Source organism: Colletotrichum higginsianum, chromosome 8, assembly GCF_001672515.1.
Source record: "Colletotrichum higginsianum IMI 349063 chromosome 8, whole genome shotgun sequence".
NCBI classification, from domain to species: Eukaryota; Fungi; Ascomycota; class Sordariomycetes; order Glomerellales; family Glomerellaceae; genus Colletotrichum; species Colletotrichum higginsianum.
The window spans coordinates 285,332-303,367 of NC_030960.1; the positions used below are offsets into that span (position 1 = coordinate 285,332).

Consider the following 18,036-nt stretch of genomic DNA (forward strand, 5'->3'; position numbering starts at 1 on the left):
ATGCCTTCCACCGTCGTTTCCACCCCCGTCCCCGCCGGCGTTGACAGAGCCGCCGTCCTCTCTGCCATCCACAACCACGAGCTCATGGTCAAGACCCTCTGCCCGGCCCTCATCTCCTACAAGCTCGAGTCCGGCTCTGTCGGCCTCGGCCAGTCCGCCACCTACTCCATCACGGACAAGAAGCCCATCGGCCAGACCACCTACCAGCTGACCATCACCAACCTTGAGGAGGGCGTCGACACCCTTGTCAACGCCAAGCCCCCCGTCGGCACCCTCGTCATCGCCGGCAAGTGGCGCATCGTCCAGGAGGCCAGCGGCCTCGTCCTCCGCGAGGAGGTCGACATCGACGCCAACGTGCTCATGAAGAAGATGGCCAAGGGCAACGTCGAGAAGACCCACCCCGAGCAGCACGCCGCTCTCCTCGTCCAGGCCGGCAAGGCATAAATGATGGACAGGGCGTTGACGACATGTATCCCATTGGTTGAGCTTTTATCACCTTGGGAAAGCTAGCGGTTCGACCGGCGTTTAAAGGATTATGGCATCTTGTAGATACGCACCCTACAAATAATGGGAATTTGACAATTCGAGGCACTAATGTTCATCGTTCTTGTTCTCTCCCCTTGCATGCGATGTGATGCGTGTGTGCCGTGTCTTGACCATAAACTGCTCTTCTCCCACGCATCGGATGATACGAAGTCAACATGCCTTAGAGGTCCCAGATTCATTCAAGCCTTCGCAGCGCCTTCAGGGTCGTGCGCAACAACCTCAATCTCGACGCGCATGTCGTCTTCGCCGAGCCTTGGTACCCCCACGCATGTCCAGATGGGCTTGTGGTTCGGCATCCACTTGTTGAAGTTCCTGACCATGGCATCCATCGCCTCGTTGTTGATCGGCACGTGGTACGAGTTGACCCTGTAGACCTGTTCCCAGCCCTTGCCGCCGGCGTCCTTCAAGTTGAGGTCGACGTTGGCAAACGCTTGGTCAATCTGCGCGTTGATCTCCTTGTAAAACTCCCCCGTCTTGGGATCCCATCCGCCTGGCTCTTTCGTCAGCATGTATGTATCATCCCACAAGCGAACAAGATGCCATACCTTGGCCGGCGCACTCGATCTTGTCACCCACACGCACGGCTTGGTTGTAGCTAAAGTTCTTGAGGTTCTTTTGGCCAACGCCCTCGTACGCGTAGTAACGAAGATGAGACATGGTGTGAAGCCGTATGGGTGATGTTTGAGGATTACGCGCCGAATACGGCCACCTAGATTTCAGAGTGGTTCGACGAGGCAACGTAGTTGGTGTATAGGAAAAGAGAGATGATAGTCCGCACTCCTGTAAGAGGCAGGTAAATTGTTCTTGATTTTTATAAGTGGTCGTAAAGGAGATTATTCTTGGTATTGTAAGTTCGCCGACGTCATGTTGCGGAAACTAAATTCCTCCATGTGGGGGTCGACTTGAGTCAAACCCATTCTAACCATGTCCAAGCCCATCTGCGTGATGGTAGGAAACGCGCAGGACACTTTCGTCCAAGGTACAAACAAACGTGAGAAAGCAAACAAACGTGAGAAAGGAACCGAGAGGTCCAAGTCCATCTTACGCAACTTTTACTTGCTTGACATGGGGGTTGAGCCTCATGTAAGGGCGGCGCTTGTTGAACAACGCAAATGAGGGAGAAAAAGAGAAACATCCCAGACTCTCGAAATACAAACAAAAAAGATGAACACAGGCGACTACCATCAAACGAAAGCAAGAAACAACCGACAAATATCTCACCCCTTTCTTCCCCCTCCGCAGGAATAACTCCTCACCGAGTTCCCTGCTGTTTTCCCCTTCACCCACTCATGCCTCACTCGCCCTTCCCCAGCAGGACCAAGTTGGCCACGTTCATCGCCGCGATGATGACCCATACCAGGACCGCGAGAGCCGCGGTGTACCACGAGTTCGCCATCTTGACCAAACCGCCCGCGTCGTCCAGGGTCTCCTCGTCAACTCGGCTCCTCGACCGGGCCTCGCCATCACGGACCGTCATGTACTTGTGGCGGCACGTAAAGTAAATCAGCGGCGCCGTGACGAACGGCAGGACGACGCTGAGCACGACCTGCGACGCGTTCAGCGCCGCGCTCACGCCCTGCCGGCCGACGGCCCCGGCGATGACGATGCTCGGCGTGACGCTGATGCTTCGCGTCGCGAGGCGCCGTAGCCAGGGCCGCATCTTCCAGTTCAGCGCCCCCTCGCTGACCATCTGCCCGGCAATCGTGCACACGATCCCGGCCGAGACGCCCGAGAGGAGCAGCGCCAGCGCGAAGATGGTACCCGCCGCTCCAGAGATGGAGTCCGTGAGGAGCTGGTGGATGCCGAAGATGTCCGCGTCCGGGGCGTCTTTGTTGCCGAAGAGCGAGGCGCCCGCGACAATGAGGATGGCGGAGTTGACGAAGAGGGCGAACGTGAAGAGGGAGATCCCTAGCTCGGCCGTTGATGTCTTGAGGCAGTGTTTGATGGCTCGGACCGACGGGGCGTAGTAGTCCTTGTCAACGCTTTCACCGCCGAGGTCGACTTCTCCTGTGCCGGGAGGCAGCAGGCCGTGCTTCGTGTCATAATCCCGGAGGCGGGCTTGGACAATTCCGGAGCCGAGGTACAGGCTGTGAGGCATGACAGTGGCTCCAAGAATGCCACAAGCTTGGTACAAGCTGGACCATTGAAATCGGGCTCGTCAGCGCAGTCTCAGACAGAACAGGAAGCGAAGGGGAAAGTCACCCTTGCGATTCGACGACAGCATGAGAGGGCAGGTAGCCACGGAATACCTCTCCAACCGGCGTGTCCTTGATCAGCGAGAGCTGGATACAGAAGCAGACCACCACGGCCAAGACGAGGCCGATGACAAAGTACTCAAACATCCGCAACCCCCTCATGGACCCGTGGGGCCGGTAGAAGACGAGGATGATCATGACGTCGAGAATGGAAATCGCACATCCCGCCACCAGGGGGATCGCGGGAACAAGGAGGTTCAGGCCGATGGCGAATCCGATCACCTAAATCCCGTGTTATTCTTCAAGTCTAGCGGCACGACCTCAGCTGCATCGCCACTGCCACAGCCCCCCCTCCAGGCCAACAACGTACCTCTGCAATGTCGGTGGCGATGATGGCCACCTCGGCAAATACGTAGAGAACATAGTTCATCCACCGTGGCAGGAAAGCCCGGCACGCCTCGGCCAGGTTGAGCCCGGTGACAGTGCCGAGCTTGGTGCAGAGGCTCTGGAGGAAGATTGCAAACAGGTTGGCCAGGAGGACGACGAAGAGAAGCCTGAAGCGGTAGGTGGCTCCCGCCGCAACGCCCGTGGCATAGTTTCCGGGGTCGACTAATCGCGCAAACGTGGATGTCAGTCAGACCGGCCGGTACCCCTTTCCCATCCCTTGCTGGATGGCTTTTGTGTCATGCGGGCTTACTATATGCGACAGAGATCATGAATCCGGGCCCGACGAAGGACCCAAACTTCGCAAGAGCACTCCAGGCACGAACGAGGATGCCTTTCCGGACTGAGTCCTCGTCTCCGCCGTTGGAGGGATGCTGCGAGTGAAGGGTAGGGAGAGGGGCCGCAAGGGCATCCTCCCCCTCGGGTTGACCAAGTCCAGCAGACTTGGCCGACGGGTCGCCCATCGCAGGGCCGACGCCGTCTTTTCCCCAGCTGTCATCGAAGCGCGTGATAGCGACATCTCCGGCCTCGGCAAGCGCTTCTTTGCTGTCTCGTGCCGGCCCCAGCTCCCTCGCGTTGACGGTGCCGTTGAGGTCCTCGTTGGTGGTCAAGTCGTTGGACAGGGGGCTCGGGCTCTGGTTGTATCCCTCCCCCTCGTAGGGCTCATCTGTTCGAGACGGACGGTTCATGATTCCGGCGTGGCTTTGTGGAAGAAGTTTGCTCCATGGCTTCTATGACCGCTGGTGTCGTCGTCCACGTAAGTTTCCGGCTAAGCGGCAACCAAAATGGAGCATGACTAATCAAGCATACGATAATTTTACGGATCCATCGAGCCTCAGCTGTTGAGTTAAGTAGACGGCAGCTGATCAAAGTTTCAGCCTTGATAGAAATCCATAAGTCGATACAAGTCTTGACACGTTGAATTGCCTTTACAGTAAGCCGAACAGTGGTGTTTACCCGTTTCGGTAAGCATGCAAAGCTACAACCCACTTCGCCAAGCTGCCAAGCAAGCCTAAAAGCCAGTAAAGTCGGAGACGTTTGGCCTCGCAGCCGCCCTTCTCTTCCCAGGCTCTTCCCAAGACGGCCTCGAAAGAACTAGTTCCACTGACTCTCGACCTTGTTTGAACGTTCTTCTCGTAAGAGAACAAACATCAACCAGGTAGAGGTAGAGGGAGGAGTCGGATGTAAACCCTATCTTGCCTGCGGATGATGACTGAAGGAGTGAAGGAAGAGAGAGCTTCTAGCTCTGATTACAGCCGTGGAGTGTTGAAACATTGCGAATATACGACTTCCTGACGAGAAAACAAGAGGGGCAGCCGTCGAGCGTAGACTCCCCCCGATCGACTTACGGCTTATCTCTGTGGCAAGCATACTTAAATCCGTAGCCAGATAAAGCATAAATGCAATACATCAAGCCGTCATCCCCTCGACTGTGTGACTGGTACTGATTCAAGATTTAGCTCCGTGACCTTTTGAATCCCCTAGAGTCAACAGACTCGGCCGCAGAAGAACGCAACCGGCCCCGGGTCCCCAGCATTTGCTGAGTGTTATGTGCAACCAAGCAGGCATGCCACCAGCAAAGCTGCCGCGCATGTAACACCAACGCCAGACGCGACATCACGGTAACACATGTTAGACGCGGACAGGGGACCTGATTGGATCAAACGACTTGCAGCTGTTATTTGACGAATCAAAACCAGGCCGGCTACGTGGGATTTGCGATCGAGGTTCGTTCATCCCAGCTCAACCACCGAAATAGTTTAACTCCTCCTCCCCCCCTTCTTACATCGTCCACACCCTCCTCCAGGACGCTCTCGAGATAGGTTGAGCCGTGTCACTGCCGCCAGCATGTCCGATGCACCCGCAACCCCACCCCCCGCGTCCGGCCCGATCATCGCTCGCGTCAGCGTTAAACCAATCATCCCCAACTTGTCGTCATATCCCCTTCGCGGCAAAGGAAGTCCTGGGGCTGATGAACGAACCACTGGAGACTGCCAGACCTGGCGAGAGAGTAACGGTTCGAAAATGCAGCCCGCAAACCGCATCCGCTTCACGTGTCTGGCATCAAACCCCAATCGTCCCGCCCTACGTGATTGATCCGCCAACAGATAGAAGGGCAAAGTCGTGTCCGCGCATCCGTTGATGCTTCGCCAGCGGGCATCGAGAATATGACACAGCCTTAAGTAGTCGATAGCCCTTTCACCCAGAAGTAAACCCTCTCTTGCAACACAAAGTGTCTGGCGTTGCCGGAGACAGTGACCACTCCTCGGACCAACACCTTCCTCCCGTGCCCTGCCTTCCCTATCCACCAATCGATTGGTGGGCTTTTCGAGCGAAATCGATAATCGGTGGCAAATGACGTCGGCGTACATGGTGTAGATCGTAAGCTGCGGATCGTCGTGTGGCGCGGTGCAGGTAAACAGCCGTAGCTCAGCGTTTTACATAGGGGCCGTGTTGTTGCCGTGGGTAGTGCTCTCTTCGCGCGAATCCAGTGTCGTAGGATGGTCGGTGATGGATAGCCTCACCTGGTCGGTCACAAGCGACGCGCCAAGGTGACTGCAATGATATTCGTGGTTCAATTCAAGGTCGATGCCTTTCCTCGCCTATGGCGAGGTATATACACAATATGCGAACGTGAGACCCAAGGCCGGAAGCCTTTACCAGTAACCGAAACGCCCAATGCTATCCAATGCCCAATATGTCATTTGATGGTGTCAAAACCCCCGAATGATGACGATGATGACGATGATGATGATGATGATCGTTAGTATACAAGTCGCGAACCGATGCAAGTTTTTTCCCACTCCGAATACCGTGTCCGTGCCGTAAGCCATAAACGAGTCAAGTATAACGCTGTAGGCCAGCTCGGCCACAAGGGGGTATCATGCCCTGCACGGGCTGTGTCCGATTATGCTGTGTAACAAGTGTCCCGGGATCGTGTCCCAGAGGAAGGGGTTGGCCCTGATAGGCGTCAGGGTAACGCGTAACCCGGCGCCGGGGTAAAATGATGACCATGTTTTGTGGTCATGGAGACGCGAGGCAGATGCCAAGTGTCGAGTGCGTGTCGACACGGCCGGGCCATTTTGATTTGATGATGTATTCGTCCTTTTGTCAAGGCCTTTGTCCGTGACCCGTTGTTCATTTCTTGCCCTTAGTCGGGGCGGCAGTGATTTTACTCGTTGTCATTAGATCGCCAATGTACTTTTGGAGGAATTTGTTGTTATTATCGAGCTTGTCGTGTTCTTCCCTGACAGCTTCGATGCGGTTGAAAATGGTCAAAAGAGAATCTTGGAGAGCCTTTGCGTGTCTGGAGCGGATATGTGTTTAGCTGGGGGAGTTTACTTCGCGACGATTGCGACTTGTGCTCACCTCTTCAGTTCTTCCCGGGCCTCTCTGCCAAGTGCCTCAATGTCCTCGCTGGTCCTCCGCGGGCTCATTGCCCTCACATCGTCGGGTCCGAACTCAGCATCGTTGGGGCCGACGGCCGAGCTGTCCCGGGGCACGACCAGTGGGCCGCTGCTCTTACGGCTAGGCAGACGAGGGCGGATAGGTGTCGGCTGGTGGATTTGGTGCTCATCATGTTCGTGGTCAACCGAAGAGGAGGATGAACTGGACTGAGAGCGTTCGATGTGGGGCGGGAGGTGCGATTGTTCGGCGTGCTGCGCCTGATGCTCGTTGTCCATGTTTAGGGGCGTTGGGAGGTTCGGTGGCCGAGCGGGTTGGGTTTGGAGTGAAATGGAACGTCGGATAGCGAGTATAGAGCGTCGAGCGTCGTACTGTCGATGGGAAGGGTGGACGAGTCTTGTAGTTGTTTCCCGTAGGATTCTTGCAATCTTCAATCGGTTCGTGGTTGTGGTACGAAGACGCGTTTGAGTATTTGAGTGGGAGTGTGTGGTTGTGGTTGTGTGTGTGTGTGATAAAAAAAAACTGCCTGCAGAGGAGCGAAAGGGCGGCTCAAAAGGCAAATATGGATTGAATTGAATGGGACTCCGTCACCAGGTTGCAGGCTGAGAAACGGGGTCTTGCCACCACTTAGTGTGAACAGGGTCAAGGCTCTCAAGGAGGTGGTGAGCGGGCAGTGGCGGAGAGGAGACGAGGATGGCGGGAGAAAAGAGTCAGGTGGTTGCAGAGGCGGCAAGGCGGTAATGGTGGGGGGCGTGGACTATTATGGAATGTAGGGGGGTGTTGGTGGTTGTGTTTCCGGAAGCAAGTAGGGTCCTACCGGTCTCAAGAGCGCCAGGGACAGACAGAGCCGGTGAAGCAGCAATGCGGGAGATGAGGGAAGAAATAGTGTACTGTGTAGAAGAGTCGTGGGAGTGAGGTGGGGGAGGGGGAGGGAGAGGAAGAGAGAGAGCACGAAAGCTGATGGAAGAGGGATAAACAAGCCGAGTCGTCGAGCATAAAAGAGTAGAGGGGGATGAGGAAGGGAAAGAAGAAGAAAAAAAAAAGGCGCGGTGGGCCGTCACCGGGGGGGGGGGGGGGATGAAGGAGTCTACAGCTGTGAAAGGGGAGGGGAGAGGGGGGGGTCTCGGGGGTAGGGGAGAGACGAAGTCTCGTGGGTTGTGTTGGTGTGGATGTGTGTGCTAGAGAAGGTGGGCTTTTTCCTTTTTTTTTTTCCCTTTCGAATAGGCTTCGGTCTTTTTCCTTCTTCTTTCCCACTTTAATCCATCGCCAGTGATATCTTTTTACTTTCCACTTCTATCTTCCTTGTGACTTTACCGCAAGGTTTTTGGTCAGGTCATCGTCGCCTCGCGCCGAATACTGCTTCCCTACTGCTCCTTGTGTGTGTGGGGGTCGTATGGCAATCGGAATCTGAGCAGCAGGGAGAGAAAAGAGACGAGAGACCCAGAGAATAGGTGACTGGGAGGGTGGGAATGCTGTGGGAGTAATACGGGATTGCGAAGACGGTTGCGTCGACGGCGGCCGTCGACGCCGTAATGGCAGTATTTGTGGTGTCTGTATCTATACAGAGTACAGTACATGCAACGCACAGCATACAGTGCAGTGCCCACTGGCACGTCTCTTGCAGTCGAGTCGACAAATCGCACTGCAAGAGTCAGGTTCGAGAGAGCGTCGTCGCAAATGCATGGCTTGGCCGAGTGGGTTTGCTTCGATGTTGACGTTCACAGACGGCCAACTTTGTCGCGATCTGCGGTACTCGGAACCAGATGGCGGAGGTGACTTGCAATGGCTGGGATACCCTCTCTGTGAGTGGTTGTTGTTGGGCCTTGGGTGTCGATCGGTTTGCGGGTTCTGTTCCTGTCTAAGAGAGGGGGACGGACGGCGGTAAAGGGTCGGACGGGGGTCTGTTGACTGTCGAGGGCTTGGGAACCTTGGGCGCAAGGATGGTCGAGGGTGGTGTTGGACACGACAGGGGGTGAGAGGGGGAACAGGGTCAGTGAAGGATCCAGCAACAGGCAGGTTGCCAGCTGGACAGCGAGCCCGTCAGGCTGAAGCGGCGGTGTGGAGAAGCATGATGTTATCGCAACCGTTTATTTCTTGTCGCTGCACCTGTGTCACCGGGTGTTTTGCTCTGCAACTCTGTCCGAACGGAAGATGGAATACAGTATGCACGCCGTCGGGTGTAAATTGCGGCGGCCATGTGGGAATGGAAGAATGGACGAGTGTGCTTCTGAGACGGATCGAGTAAAGAGAGATCTTGGTCGTCCATGTGCCAATCTGGGTTTGTCGGTGCACCAGTGATGCAGGCGGCGGATCGTCCCTGTCCAGTCTTGGATGTAGGGCGAGCGTTGGTGTGGCTGGTGAGGTGACCCGAGCCAACGACGAGAATCATCTTCTCTCTTCATATGCGATGAGTGTGTTTGGCCGTGTTTGGAATGAGCCCAGATTTGAGAGCGGACTGTCAATTAGAAATGCCAAGCTGCTAGGCATTATTGCATCGTCGTTCGCGGCGAGAAGACCCATTCGTACCCTGCTTGAAGAGAAAAGCACAGGAAAGCACCCATCGTCAGCGCGGACCGGCTGAATTCGATGTTCACGACGGCTTCACTCTTGGTTGTGACGATAGCAAGTTGTGCTGTTCGTCGGTTGCGCCCAACATTGAGACGGTCGGAATGCATGCCCGACGGCGGCAGCCTGTGTGAACGTCAGTATCTGTGGATACGTATCTCTTTTTCTCCTCTTCTCCTGCCTGCTGTTCATTCATTCAGGTGCTACCCGTACTGGGAATGATGAGAGTGAGTACAGGGAAAGACCCATCAGAAATTGCACAAGGAACCTTCCGTTTCCGCCCAGCAGCCATCCAGTCCTCCGTCATCCCAGTCGCTCTTGCTGCCCGGAGTGGAAAGAGAGACAGTCTACGTACCGTATCGGCGGGTCCTGTAATTCGGGGACCCAAGAGGCAATTTGATTCCAGGACCTGAGGCAGGCATTTTTGCCCACATGTCACTCTGCCTTTTCCCCACAGATTGTGACGCTGGATTGTCGCTTGGAAAGAGTACGTACATTAGATACTCACAAATCCGCATTTCATCTCACTTCTCATACCCCACAAGTGCAGTACGTACCCATTTACTCTCCCTCCCAACCCAAGGCACCTCCTGTACTGTAGGTACCTAGGTAAGTAGGCACCCGCAGGCATTGAATTTTTCTCCTCCACACTCCTCGCATGTACCCGTCATCTCACTCTTCTCCTCGGCCTCTGGCTGTCGTGGTCGTCGTCCACCTTGGAGCATCTCACGATGCCAATCTTGTGTACGGAGTATCTGTACCGGAGTACTTCACTCATACCCGACGCTCCTCACGCTCGGAGGGTGGGAGGAGATGAACACGACAAGAAAGAAAAACACGCACACACACAGACACACACACCCTCAAGGCATGGTGGGTGGCACGGAATCTTGCCGACAAGACTCCATGTGGCATGCGACTCGCTGAGAATGCTCAGCTCTCATTTCTCCTTCTTTTCTTTTCTCGTTTTCCTCCTCGTCTTCTTCCGTCACTTTCCCATCTCTTCCCTCACAGCATCCGTTCGATGTACGCTAAATCATGTTGGCTCGTTGGCGACTGGCCCCCGTCGTCTCAATCATTGCTGTACGACCGTTGATGCCGCCGATCCCCTGTCCTGTTTCAAAACGGATACAACAAACCGCATTGCGCATGAATGGCAAACTGAGAATGACCTCTCTTCCTCTCCTTCTCCATCTCTCAGAAGTCTACCGGAAAAGAAATCCCCCGCAGACATCACATACGTCAAAAAGCAACAAACCCCCGCGCTGGTCTCGCTACCCCCTCCACGTGCTGTTCGTTTTATTCAGTTGATGTCCCTCTCCATTTCGTCAAAGAAAGGCCTTTTGAACGAACAACAGCTGTTGGCTTCGGGACTTGACAACGGCCTCGGTTGCACTAATATCCTACTCTTCATTTTGCACTAAGAAGCCGCAGTGACCCTCCGACGTCTCTGCATCCGCGCCTGCGCCTGCGTCTACGATGTACGGCCTGTGTCTCCGTGCGGATGCCGCCGCAGCATATCGCAGAATGTATTCGTACCGAAGCGGGGCACTATCACAGATACAGAGACCAGTCAGGCTGCAGAAGGACCGGTCACTTCCGAGCGCGTATCTGTACGGAGTGCAGAGACTGTGTTACTCCCCCTCCTCCGAGAGCTCATCCCTGTCGGCCGGCTTTTTGGCTGATCAGCGCCTCTGACGCCATACCCTCCAAGGGCAAGACCGGGATCCCCTCCATCTCCACCATTCACGGCGAAATCAGCGGGAACATGACTTGGGATTTTCAACCTCGGAGGAACACACTATACCGCCAAGCACAGCGCTCGACTTCTGACTGGCGTGCAATGCTCCCCGCCGTCCACTCCCGGCAGACAGCAGCCGGTTTGGCGGCTTTGGCGGCCCCTTCGACCCCCTTCTCCGTCCCCTCTCTCCCTCTCGTCTCGTCTGCCAAGAGACTCTCCGTTGATACTGTGTACGAATAGGGACTCTGCCGTGAGATTGTGCCCAGCACGAAGCGGATTCCGATCCCCTCCCATGTTGTTCTCAATCTTCCTCCGCCAGTTGGTCCCGTCGAGCTGTTGCCCCCTCGGCTTATCGCGCAGGAGGAGCCGCCCTCTTCTGCGTTTCCTCGTCCGTCGGGCATCACAGGGGACCACGCTAATACCCGACGCTACCTACGAAACAATCGCACTGGTATGGGGGCACGGGGGCGGCACGCTGAGAGAAGTGGGCGGGGCATTAATTAACAGTCCCTTCTTTCTTCTTCTTCTTTTCCTTCCCTACTTCGGTCTGCTGTACAGAGTACTGACTCCTGTGATATGTAGTTAAGGCGGTTCCTCTTGAGGTTCCTACGACGGTCTACGGCCTACCATTGACCGCATCACTCCTCGGTCCCGCTTCGACCATTTCTTCTCTTTGAACATCTCCTCGCGCTTATCTCCGTATATCCCTACATCAGCAATGTCTGGGCATCTGCTAACCTAGGGCAAAGGATTCGGGTTCGCCAAGTCGATGTGTCACGATCCTGACATGTGGCGATGGATAGGTAGTCTGTCTTACCGTCTTGCTCATCGTCTTCACCACATACAGGACGATACTCGCTTTACTAGTAAGGGACCGATGGCGCAGCTAGTCCAAGCGGCATTGGGCAGCCACAAGAATATCCCGACGCGTAGGACCAACATCCATCACCAGCAGCATCCGTCGCGATCTCTTCTTGTCACATCTCAGGATACCGCCGTCGGCAAAAAGTGACAGCATCCCCCTCTCTCCCTCCCTCCACGGTAGGCCCCCAAATTTCAACCATTACTTGACTCCCCACTCACCCAGGACCCTGCCGGCCCCGTTCCTACATTAGAGCAACCACTCACCCAAGCTCTGCAGTGCGTGTGTATACTAAACGCGACGCGGTTCTTGCACGTAGCATACACTTGGACTACATTAGCTTGGCCAGCGCCACGGGTCCGCGTGCGACAGCAAACGGGCAATGCGACAGGGAGGTCAGGAGAGGTAAATTGCAATGCCAACACCCTGCCACCATACAGACCGATTACGCAAGGAACCGCTCACCGACCAGTCGGCCGAGGACGGACATGCCGCTAGGTCGGCTCACCTCAACTCCTCGCCGCGACAGAAAGCCCTCTAGACGCAAGGAAGAAAGGAAGAAGTAGGTTGCTGCCTCCGATGCAAGAACCCTGGGACGAAGTTCCGCGATCTCAGAAGCATTTTTCTCGCTTCGCTTCACACAAACTGCCTCTCCCTTGTCCACCGGTCGGTCCCCTGCCCTTGGGCTTCCTTTTCGTGCCCGTCAACGACCAATGGCGTCTCTCACATCTCTTCGCCCACTTAACGATGTACTCTGCCTTTGGCCTTGGCTCTTGACTCTGTCCGACCCCTTAACCCTGTGCCTGGTGTTGGAGGCCTGATCCCTTCCTCTTCAGCCTCTCGATGACGGCTCAACGGTCCAATCCGACAGCCGGCTGTTCCCCATCATTTCCCTTCCTGCGCCTCCATGAGCAACCCCAGCGCCACCAGCCGTCGCATCTTGCAAACTCTCTTTCTAACAGGAAAGCTGACACACCGAGATGAGCAGCCGGGCAAGGTACCCCGGAGCCCCTGACATCAGCCGAGTGATGTCATCGGATCGTGGCCCGAAACCTGCCTCTCCTGCCGTAGGCTTCTCGGATTCTCCGTTCCGTTACGTCCATGTCGCCTCTCTCTCGCCATCTACGACGGTATGCCATGCACCACGGGAACAAGCCGTCTGTCTGCCTACGCACGGTATCCGTACCGTTGCCGTCAATTCACCAGCCCTTCAACACAACGCCTCCCACCCCCCATATCTTTTGGAGGGCCGGCTGCTCACGGGGTTACCATGCTCCACGCTACCACCAGAATCAGCGTGCTTACCAAACGTCTGTGACCCTGTTACCAGCGCCGTTTCACCACTTTCGCCAATAGCACAGCGCTCCTGTCGTAGAGTAGCGACATCCTTACCTGTGCATCATGAAAGGTAACCCGGGGCCTATCACCGAGTCTGCATCAGATCATCATACCCTTGCCCCCCTCTTCTCTCAATCGCTTCAGGCAGACTACATGTATTGCCGGATACTCTCCAAGGCACCGACTGGTTCAAGCAAGATTTATTCGACTATGCCACGGAACTACATGGTTCCCTCGCTAGTTCTTCCGGGCGACGACCGTGATGACGGGCAGATCACCGATGTCAACAACCCCGTTCTCCGACACTCGTTTTCGGAACAGCCAAGTGTATCGGAGATGGTGAGCGGACAGGATCATCATCATTACTGCACGTCCCACGAAATATGGGCAGGCGGTCTGACTCTCGCACTATCTTGTGTTGGCGATGGATCGTCGTCGGCGGACAAATGGTTGGACGAACCATGTCCCCAATGCCGCAAAACCGCCCAGCCCACTTTCTCCATCACACAACCTCGGAGCGGTCTCCATCTCGTTCCATTCTTGAGTCTCAGTATCTGTAGACACCAACAGACACACTCTGTAGGGCCGAGGATTCGGGTTTTTATTTTGTTTTAATCGCACAACCTGCCCGTGTTGTAACCCTCGTCCAGCATTCCCCGGCAGCATTCCTCGCCCTCATCCTTTCCGTGAGCTCCGCTGGCCGGGATTAAGGAAACCGATAGACCAGGAGAAAACAAGGACGGGCTCATCCATCCTTTGTCAATGTCCCGCACGCCGTTCGACGTAGGCTCCGAGAAAAAACAGGAATGTGAGAATGGCATTTCGCAAATGCGCCATGGCCCCGAAACTTTGTCCCATTCTCTCCCAGCCTCTATCCCCAGGCGCTGGCCGCTACTTAGATACATGATACAATACGTCTTTTCCATGTTCCCTGTATTTTTTTTTTCTTTTTTCGGAGGGACTCTACCCTGAGAGGATGATGAGAGACGACTCTCCTCCCCCCCCTCCCTCCCAAGAGTTCCCAACCAGGCAATTGTGACAAACGATCGGCAGTGTCCAGCATGGAAGAGCAGCGCCCGGCATTCAGTAACAGCAGGACGACGATCCCACAATAAGCCCGACAGCAGACTCAGCCGATCCGTCTCCCCCGACCAATGGCAGTTCCAGCACGGTGATCGGCAGCACACGGAGCAATCCAGTACGCATACATACACCGATTTGCCCAGTGCTTTTCCTGCCGAGTTGGACCGACGGACACGGCTCCCAACCCAACGATGGACATGCAGTGAGTGGTTTGCTGCTGCAGCAACTCGAGGACCAACACGCCGGCCACGACCTATTACGGCACGTTCTTGCACATCGCCAGCAAGTTCGTCAGGAACGGCGCGTCTCTTTTCCCACGGACAAGGAGGGATTACCCTCCTTGTTTTCCACCGTCGATGTGTCCCCTCCCCAAACCGGAGGAAGGACACGGTATAATCCTGCGGCGGACAATGTCAGTCTGGCGGTGGGATCGTGGCCGTGCTGCTGTAGCCCAATGTATTCAGTGTTGGGCAAGACATATATACTGTGTTTTTCACCGTGGGGTTTCATCTTGTGTACCTCTGTGATCTCAACACAAGAGGGGCCACGTTGGCTACATATCTCAATGTTGCTGTAGTCATGTTGCTGTGGCCGCTCCGGATTGGGCTTCTTCCCTGCATCGTGCCCAGTGTGCCCCCAAAGTCCTTCAACACACGATCATGATCCCTCCCCCGTTCCCTGCCACCCTAAGCACCCTAAATAGATGAGCGGTACAGATACACACAGAATTCCTGCCCCCCCCCCCCCCCCCCCCCCCCCCTGTTCCCTAGTTCCATGTGACCACTGGAGGCTTCGGTACCAAACGGGCACACGGAGCACATAACACACATGGCCGGCGCCCCTTCTCCCGGACGGCATGAACGCCGGGGCCACGGAAAGAGTCATATGAGACCTGACGGCGACTTTTCTACGACGCCGGACGCGCAAGCATTTTTCATGTCCGTTTCTCTGCTTTCTCCTCTCCACACTGCTCTAACCCAACAGCGGACGCCCTGTGCGCTGGCTGCCCAGCGTGCGGAGACGGCGGCGGCGGCGATGGCGGAGGGGGACAATGGACTCGCGGGTCCTCTCCTCCGTTGGTGATGGTGCACATCTTTATTTCTCGTATCACACGGATGGGCCGTTTACGTTTCTTTTCTTGGCCCTCTGTCGGCGTCCCTTTTCGCCACAGACGTGATGATGGGATCGGCTTGATTCTTGTTCTGGTATTTTTTTTTCCTTCCCACTAGGTACTTGGCAATGGATGAGAGGAGCAGGAAGGCGTCTTCACGCCCGGGTTGACGCCGACCGCCCACCCGGCCCACGTCCGCCCGTCGCCGCGGTTCCTCCTGTTGGAGGGATGGGGTGGTCGTCATCCTTCGGGCGTTCTCTCGGCGGACCGGGCTTGCGGTTGGTTCATGGTCACGTTGACGGACGGTTCTATTTTGCTTTTATTTTGCTTTTGGAGCCTCAGCCGGCGATACGATCCCCGTCTTCTGCGGCCGTGCGGAGTCCTGGAGAGGTTCAGCATGGAGATTGTCGACTTCTCGAGACCAGTAAAAAAGTCATTATTCAAGACCACGAGTTTTGCGGGTTTCAGTTCTTGGTACAGATAGCGCGTCAAGATTTGGCGTCTTCGATCAGGGAAGCTCGCGTCAATTTGGCGTCCGTTCCCCCCCCCCCCCCCCCCCAAAAAAAAAACCAAATTTGAACAATTTTTTGAATAACTTGTCTTGCCATCTTTTTTTCTTCTTTTGCGGGGATTAGCAAAACGGGGAACTAGGAGAATGAGACGAGAGGGAGTTCATCGTAGTGGGGGCGACTAATCCGATATACAACGACCCACGTGGGATCACCGGGAACATGGCACTGAGCATGACGGCTTCGATACGAAGATGTGGTTTCTTACAATCCGTGTGAGTTGGCTACCCATTTCCAACACGACCCAAAGTACCCATTCGCGCTGCGAGTGAAGAAACTTTGTTGCTTGTCAACATGCAGGAAAACCGGGAACATCGGTGTACACGTGTATCCTACGGATACAGGCCCGTCTTGCCAAAGACGACCATGGAACGGGTGGTGCCAATGCCTACCGTGCTCTGTATCCGCTCGAGAAAGCTTGACTCGGCTGCGCAGCGAGCACACACACACACAGAGACACGGTCCTTTTCTTTTGCCCTCGATGGGCCGGAGGGAAGTCCCGGGCTGGGGAGGGGGGTGGAGAGGGCATCCCATCGGAGGTTTTCCCGTCCCAGCAGGTTCGAAGTCCGGGATTGTATTTTGTCAGGCTCGCTGGTCGACGAGCAATGCAGAGAGAAAGTATATGGGGTTTCTGCGGCGGCCGACGGTCCAATCGTCGTTGGGTCGAGGAGGAGAGTGCACACCACTCCTTTCACCGCAACCGGGATGCCTTTGGCCTGCGCATATTTCGGCTTGTCTAGGAACCTCATGGGAAAGTTACCGCCGGTCGACGTGACACGGGTGCCCCCCTCCCTCTCTATCCTTGTGCCTCCATCGTTGAAGGACCCCCTTCTACGACGCCAAAGCCTTTTCCTTTTTTTTAGAGTTTCTTGATAGGGAGTTTTGTTGAGACGACATGAGACAAGGGCGGGCATCGAGAAAGACATCCCAAGGGATTGATGATCATGATGGTTTTATCTCTTGTGTTGGAGGCAAAGTTTCCGCGGGAACAGGGAGAGAGGGAGGTTTCGTGATGTTCGATGGGTTGACTGTGTGAGAGAGAGAGATCGAAAACCAAACTCGGGCTTGGGATCCGATGTATTCCTGCGGCGACTGGATCTCTCCCTTCTTTCCCAATGGCGAGACAGGCTTGAGGGGCACTTCTGTCAACATGGTTAGCCTTTCGAGGTGCATCGCTGGTGGTGTGCGGAAGAGGGTTGGAGACGGTTGGGAATCGAATGTTCTCTGAAAACTCAAAACTGCGCCCGCCGGAGTTGACTCCTGAGCGCGAAGATGGATGGGGATTGGCACGACAATGCTTGAGGCATTTGAGGCGTTGGAGAATCTTGCATGACACGGATATGGCGAGAGTTGGCCCGGCCTTGACTGCGTTTGTGTAATTGTCCTCGAGGCGCGGTGCTGGACCCAGCCCGAGAGGGTTGAACTTTGATAGCATGGCAAGCCGCGGAGCAGTCTGAACTCGTACGCCCCCGGAACGGTGGTCCTACCTCGACTTTAGATTCAAATGGGAGGGCCATAGAAGTGAGGAGATCGCGCTGTCGTCGTCCTCTAGTTCCGTTGATCGGTACGACAACTGTAATACTGGGAGAGTCTCTCAACGCTTGTGCGTTGCCATGTTTTCTACATCAGGCAAGATATGATTATGTGGTCATTATCTCTATACTTCCGCCGGGTTTGTCCTCTTTCGTTGCCGTTCGGCCTACAGATAGTGTCTTCAATAGACGTAAACGGAACGGTCAACGGAACGGGATTGTCTCCCAAGTATCAACTACCCAATGATTGCTTGCATGATAGCATTGGACTCATTGAGCAGTTTTATTCAAGGCAATTTGTCACATAGGCACAGCCAAGGAGTTGGTAACTTTCATAGAAAGATCGCAACTCCCGGAACTTGTCGGTTATGTCCATGGGCGACAGTTGAGAACGCAGCTTATGTCCCAAGCCCAATGGAGATCGAAGGCCCAGGCCGACTCAAGGGTTCTGTACAGGCCTACAGTACTGGATCTCATAGAAAACTTTCTATCAAGCTAACTATGTGGGAGTTATGGCGGTCATCAGCTTCATATTCTCCTCACTATGTGTCCGCAGTTCCAGCCCGCTTTGGGCTGCTTTGGCGCCCTGATTTCAGCTCCCCGGCTAAACGACAGAACAGTTTCGCCTTCATTCGTAGAAGAACA

The 18,036-nt window shown here is 55.2% G+C and overlaps 5 protein-coding genes across 5 annotated transcripts; 1 reads left to right on the forward strand and 4 right to left on the reverse strand.

The window, feature by feature from the left end:
* CH63R_11103 (uncharacterized protein) lies at nt 1–444 on the forward strand (the record flags this gene model as incomplete). The annotated part of the gene is made up of 1 exon (XM_018306077.1): nt 1–444. The coding sequence occupies one exon, from the start codon at nt 1–3 to the stop codon at nt 442–444; it is 444 nt and encodes a 147-aa protein (XP_018152918.1).
* Nucleotides 445–725: 281 nt separating this feature from the next.
* Nucleotides 726–1,203, reverse strand: CH63R_11104 (Endoribonuclease L-PSP; the record flags this gene model as incomplete). Its single annotated transcript, XM_018306078.1, has 2 exons — nt 726–1,036; nt 1,092–1,203. 2 exons carry the CDS (start codon nt 1,201–1,203, stop codon nt 726–728), a joined length of 423 nt encoding a protein of 140 aa, XP_018152919.1.
* Nucleotides 1,204–1,840: 637 nt separating this feature from the next.
* Nucleotides 1,841–3,874, reverse strand: CH63R_11105 (Metal ion transporter metal ion transporter; the record flags this gene model as incomplete). The annotated part of the gene is made up of 4 exons (XM_018306079.1): nt 1,841–2,681; nt 2,749–3,023; nt 3,112–3,350; nt 3,439–3,874. The coding sequence occupies 4 exons, from the start codon at nt 3,872–3,874 to the stop codon at nt 1,841–1,843; spliced, it is 1,791 nt and encodes a 596-aa protein (XP_018152920.1).
* A 2,449-nt stretch (nt 3,875–6,323) lies between these two features.
* Nucleotides 6,324–6,868, reverse strand: CH63R_11106 (BZIP transcription; the record flags this gene model as incomplete). Its single annotated transcript, XM_018306080.1, has 2 exons — nt 6,324–6,492; nt 6,555–6,868. 2 exons carry the CDS (start codon nt 6,866–6,868, stop codon nt 6,324–6,326), a joined length of 483 nt encoding a protein of 160 aa, XP_018152921.1.
* Nucleotides 6,869–16,718: 9,850 nt separating this feature from the next.
* Nucleotides 16,719–17,294, reverse strand: CH63R_11107 (uncharacterized protein; the record flags this gene model as incomplete). The annotated part of the gene is made up of 1 exon (XM_018306081.1): nt 16,719–17,294. One exon carries the CDS (start codon nt 17,292–17,294, stop codon nt 16,719–16,721), a length of 576 nt encoding a protein of 191 aa, XP_018152922.1.
* Between the last annotated feature and the right edge of the window lie 742 nt (nt 17,295–18,036).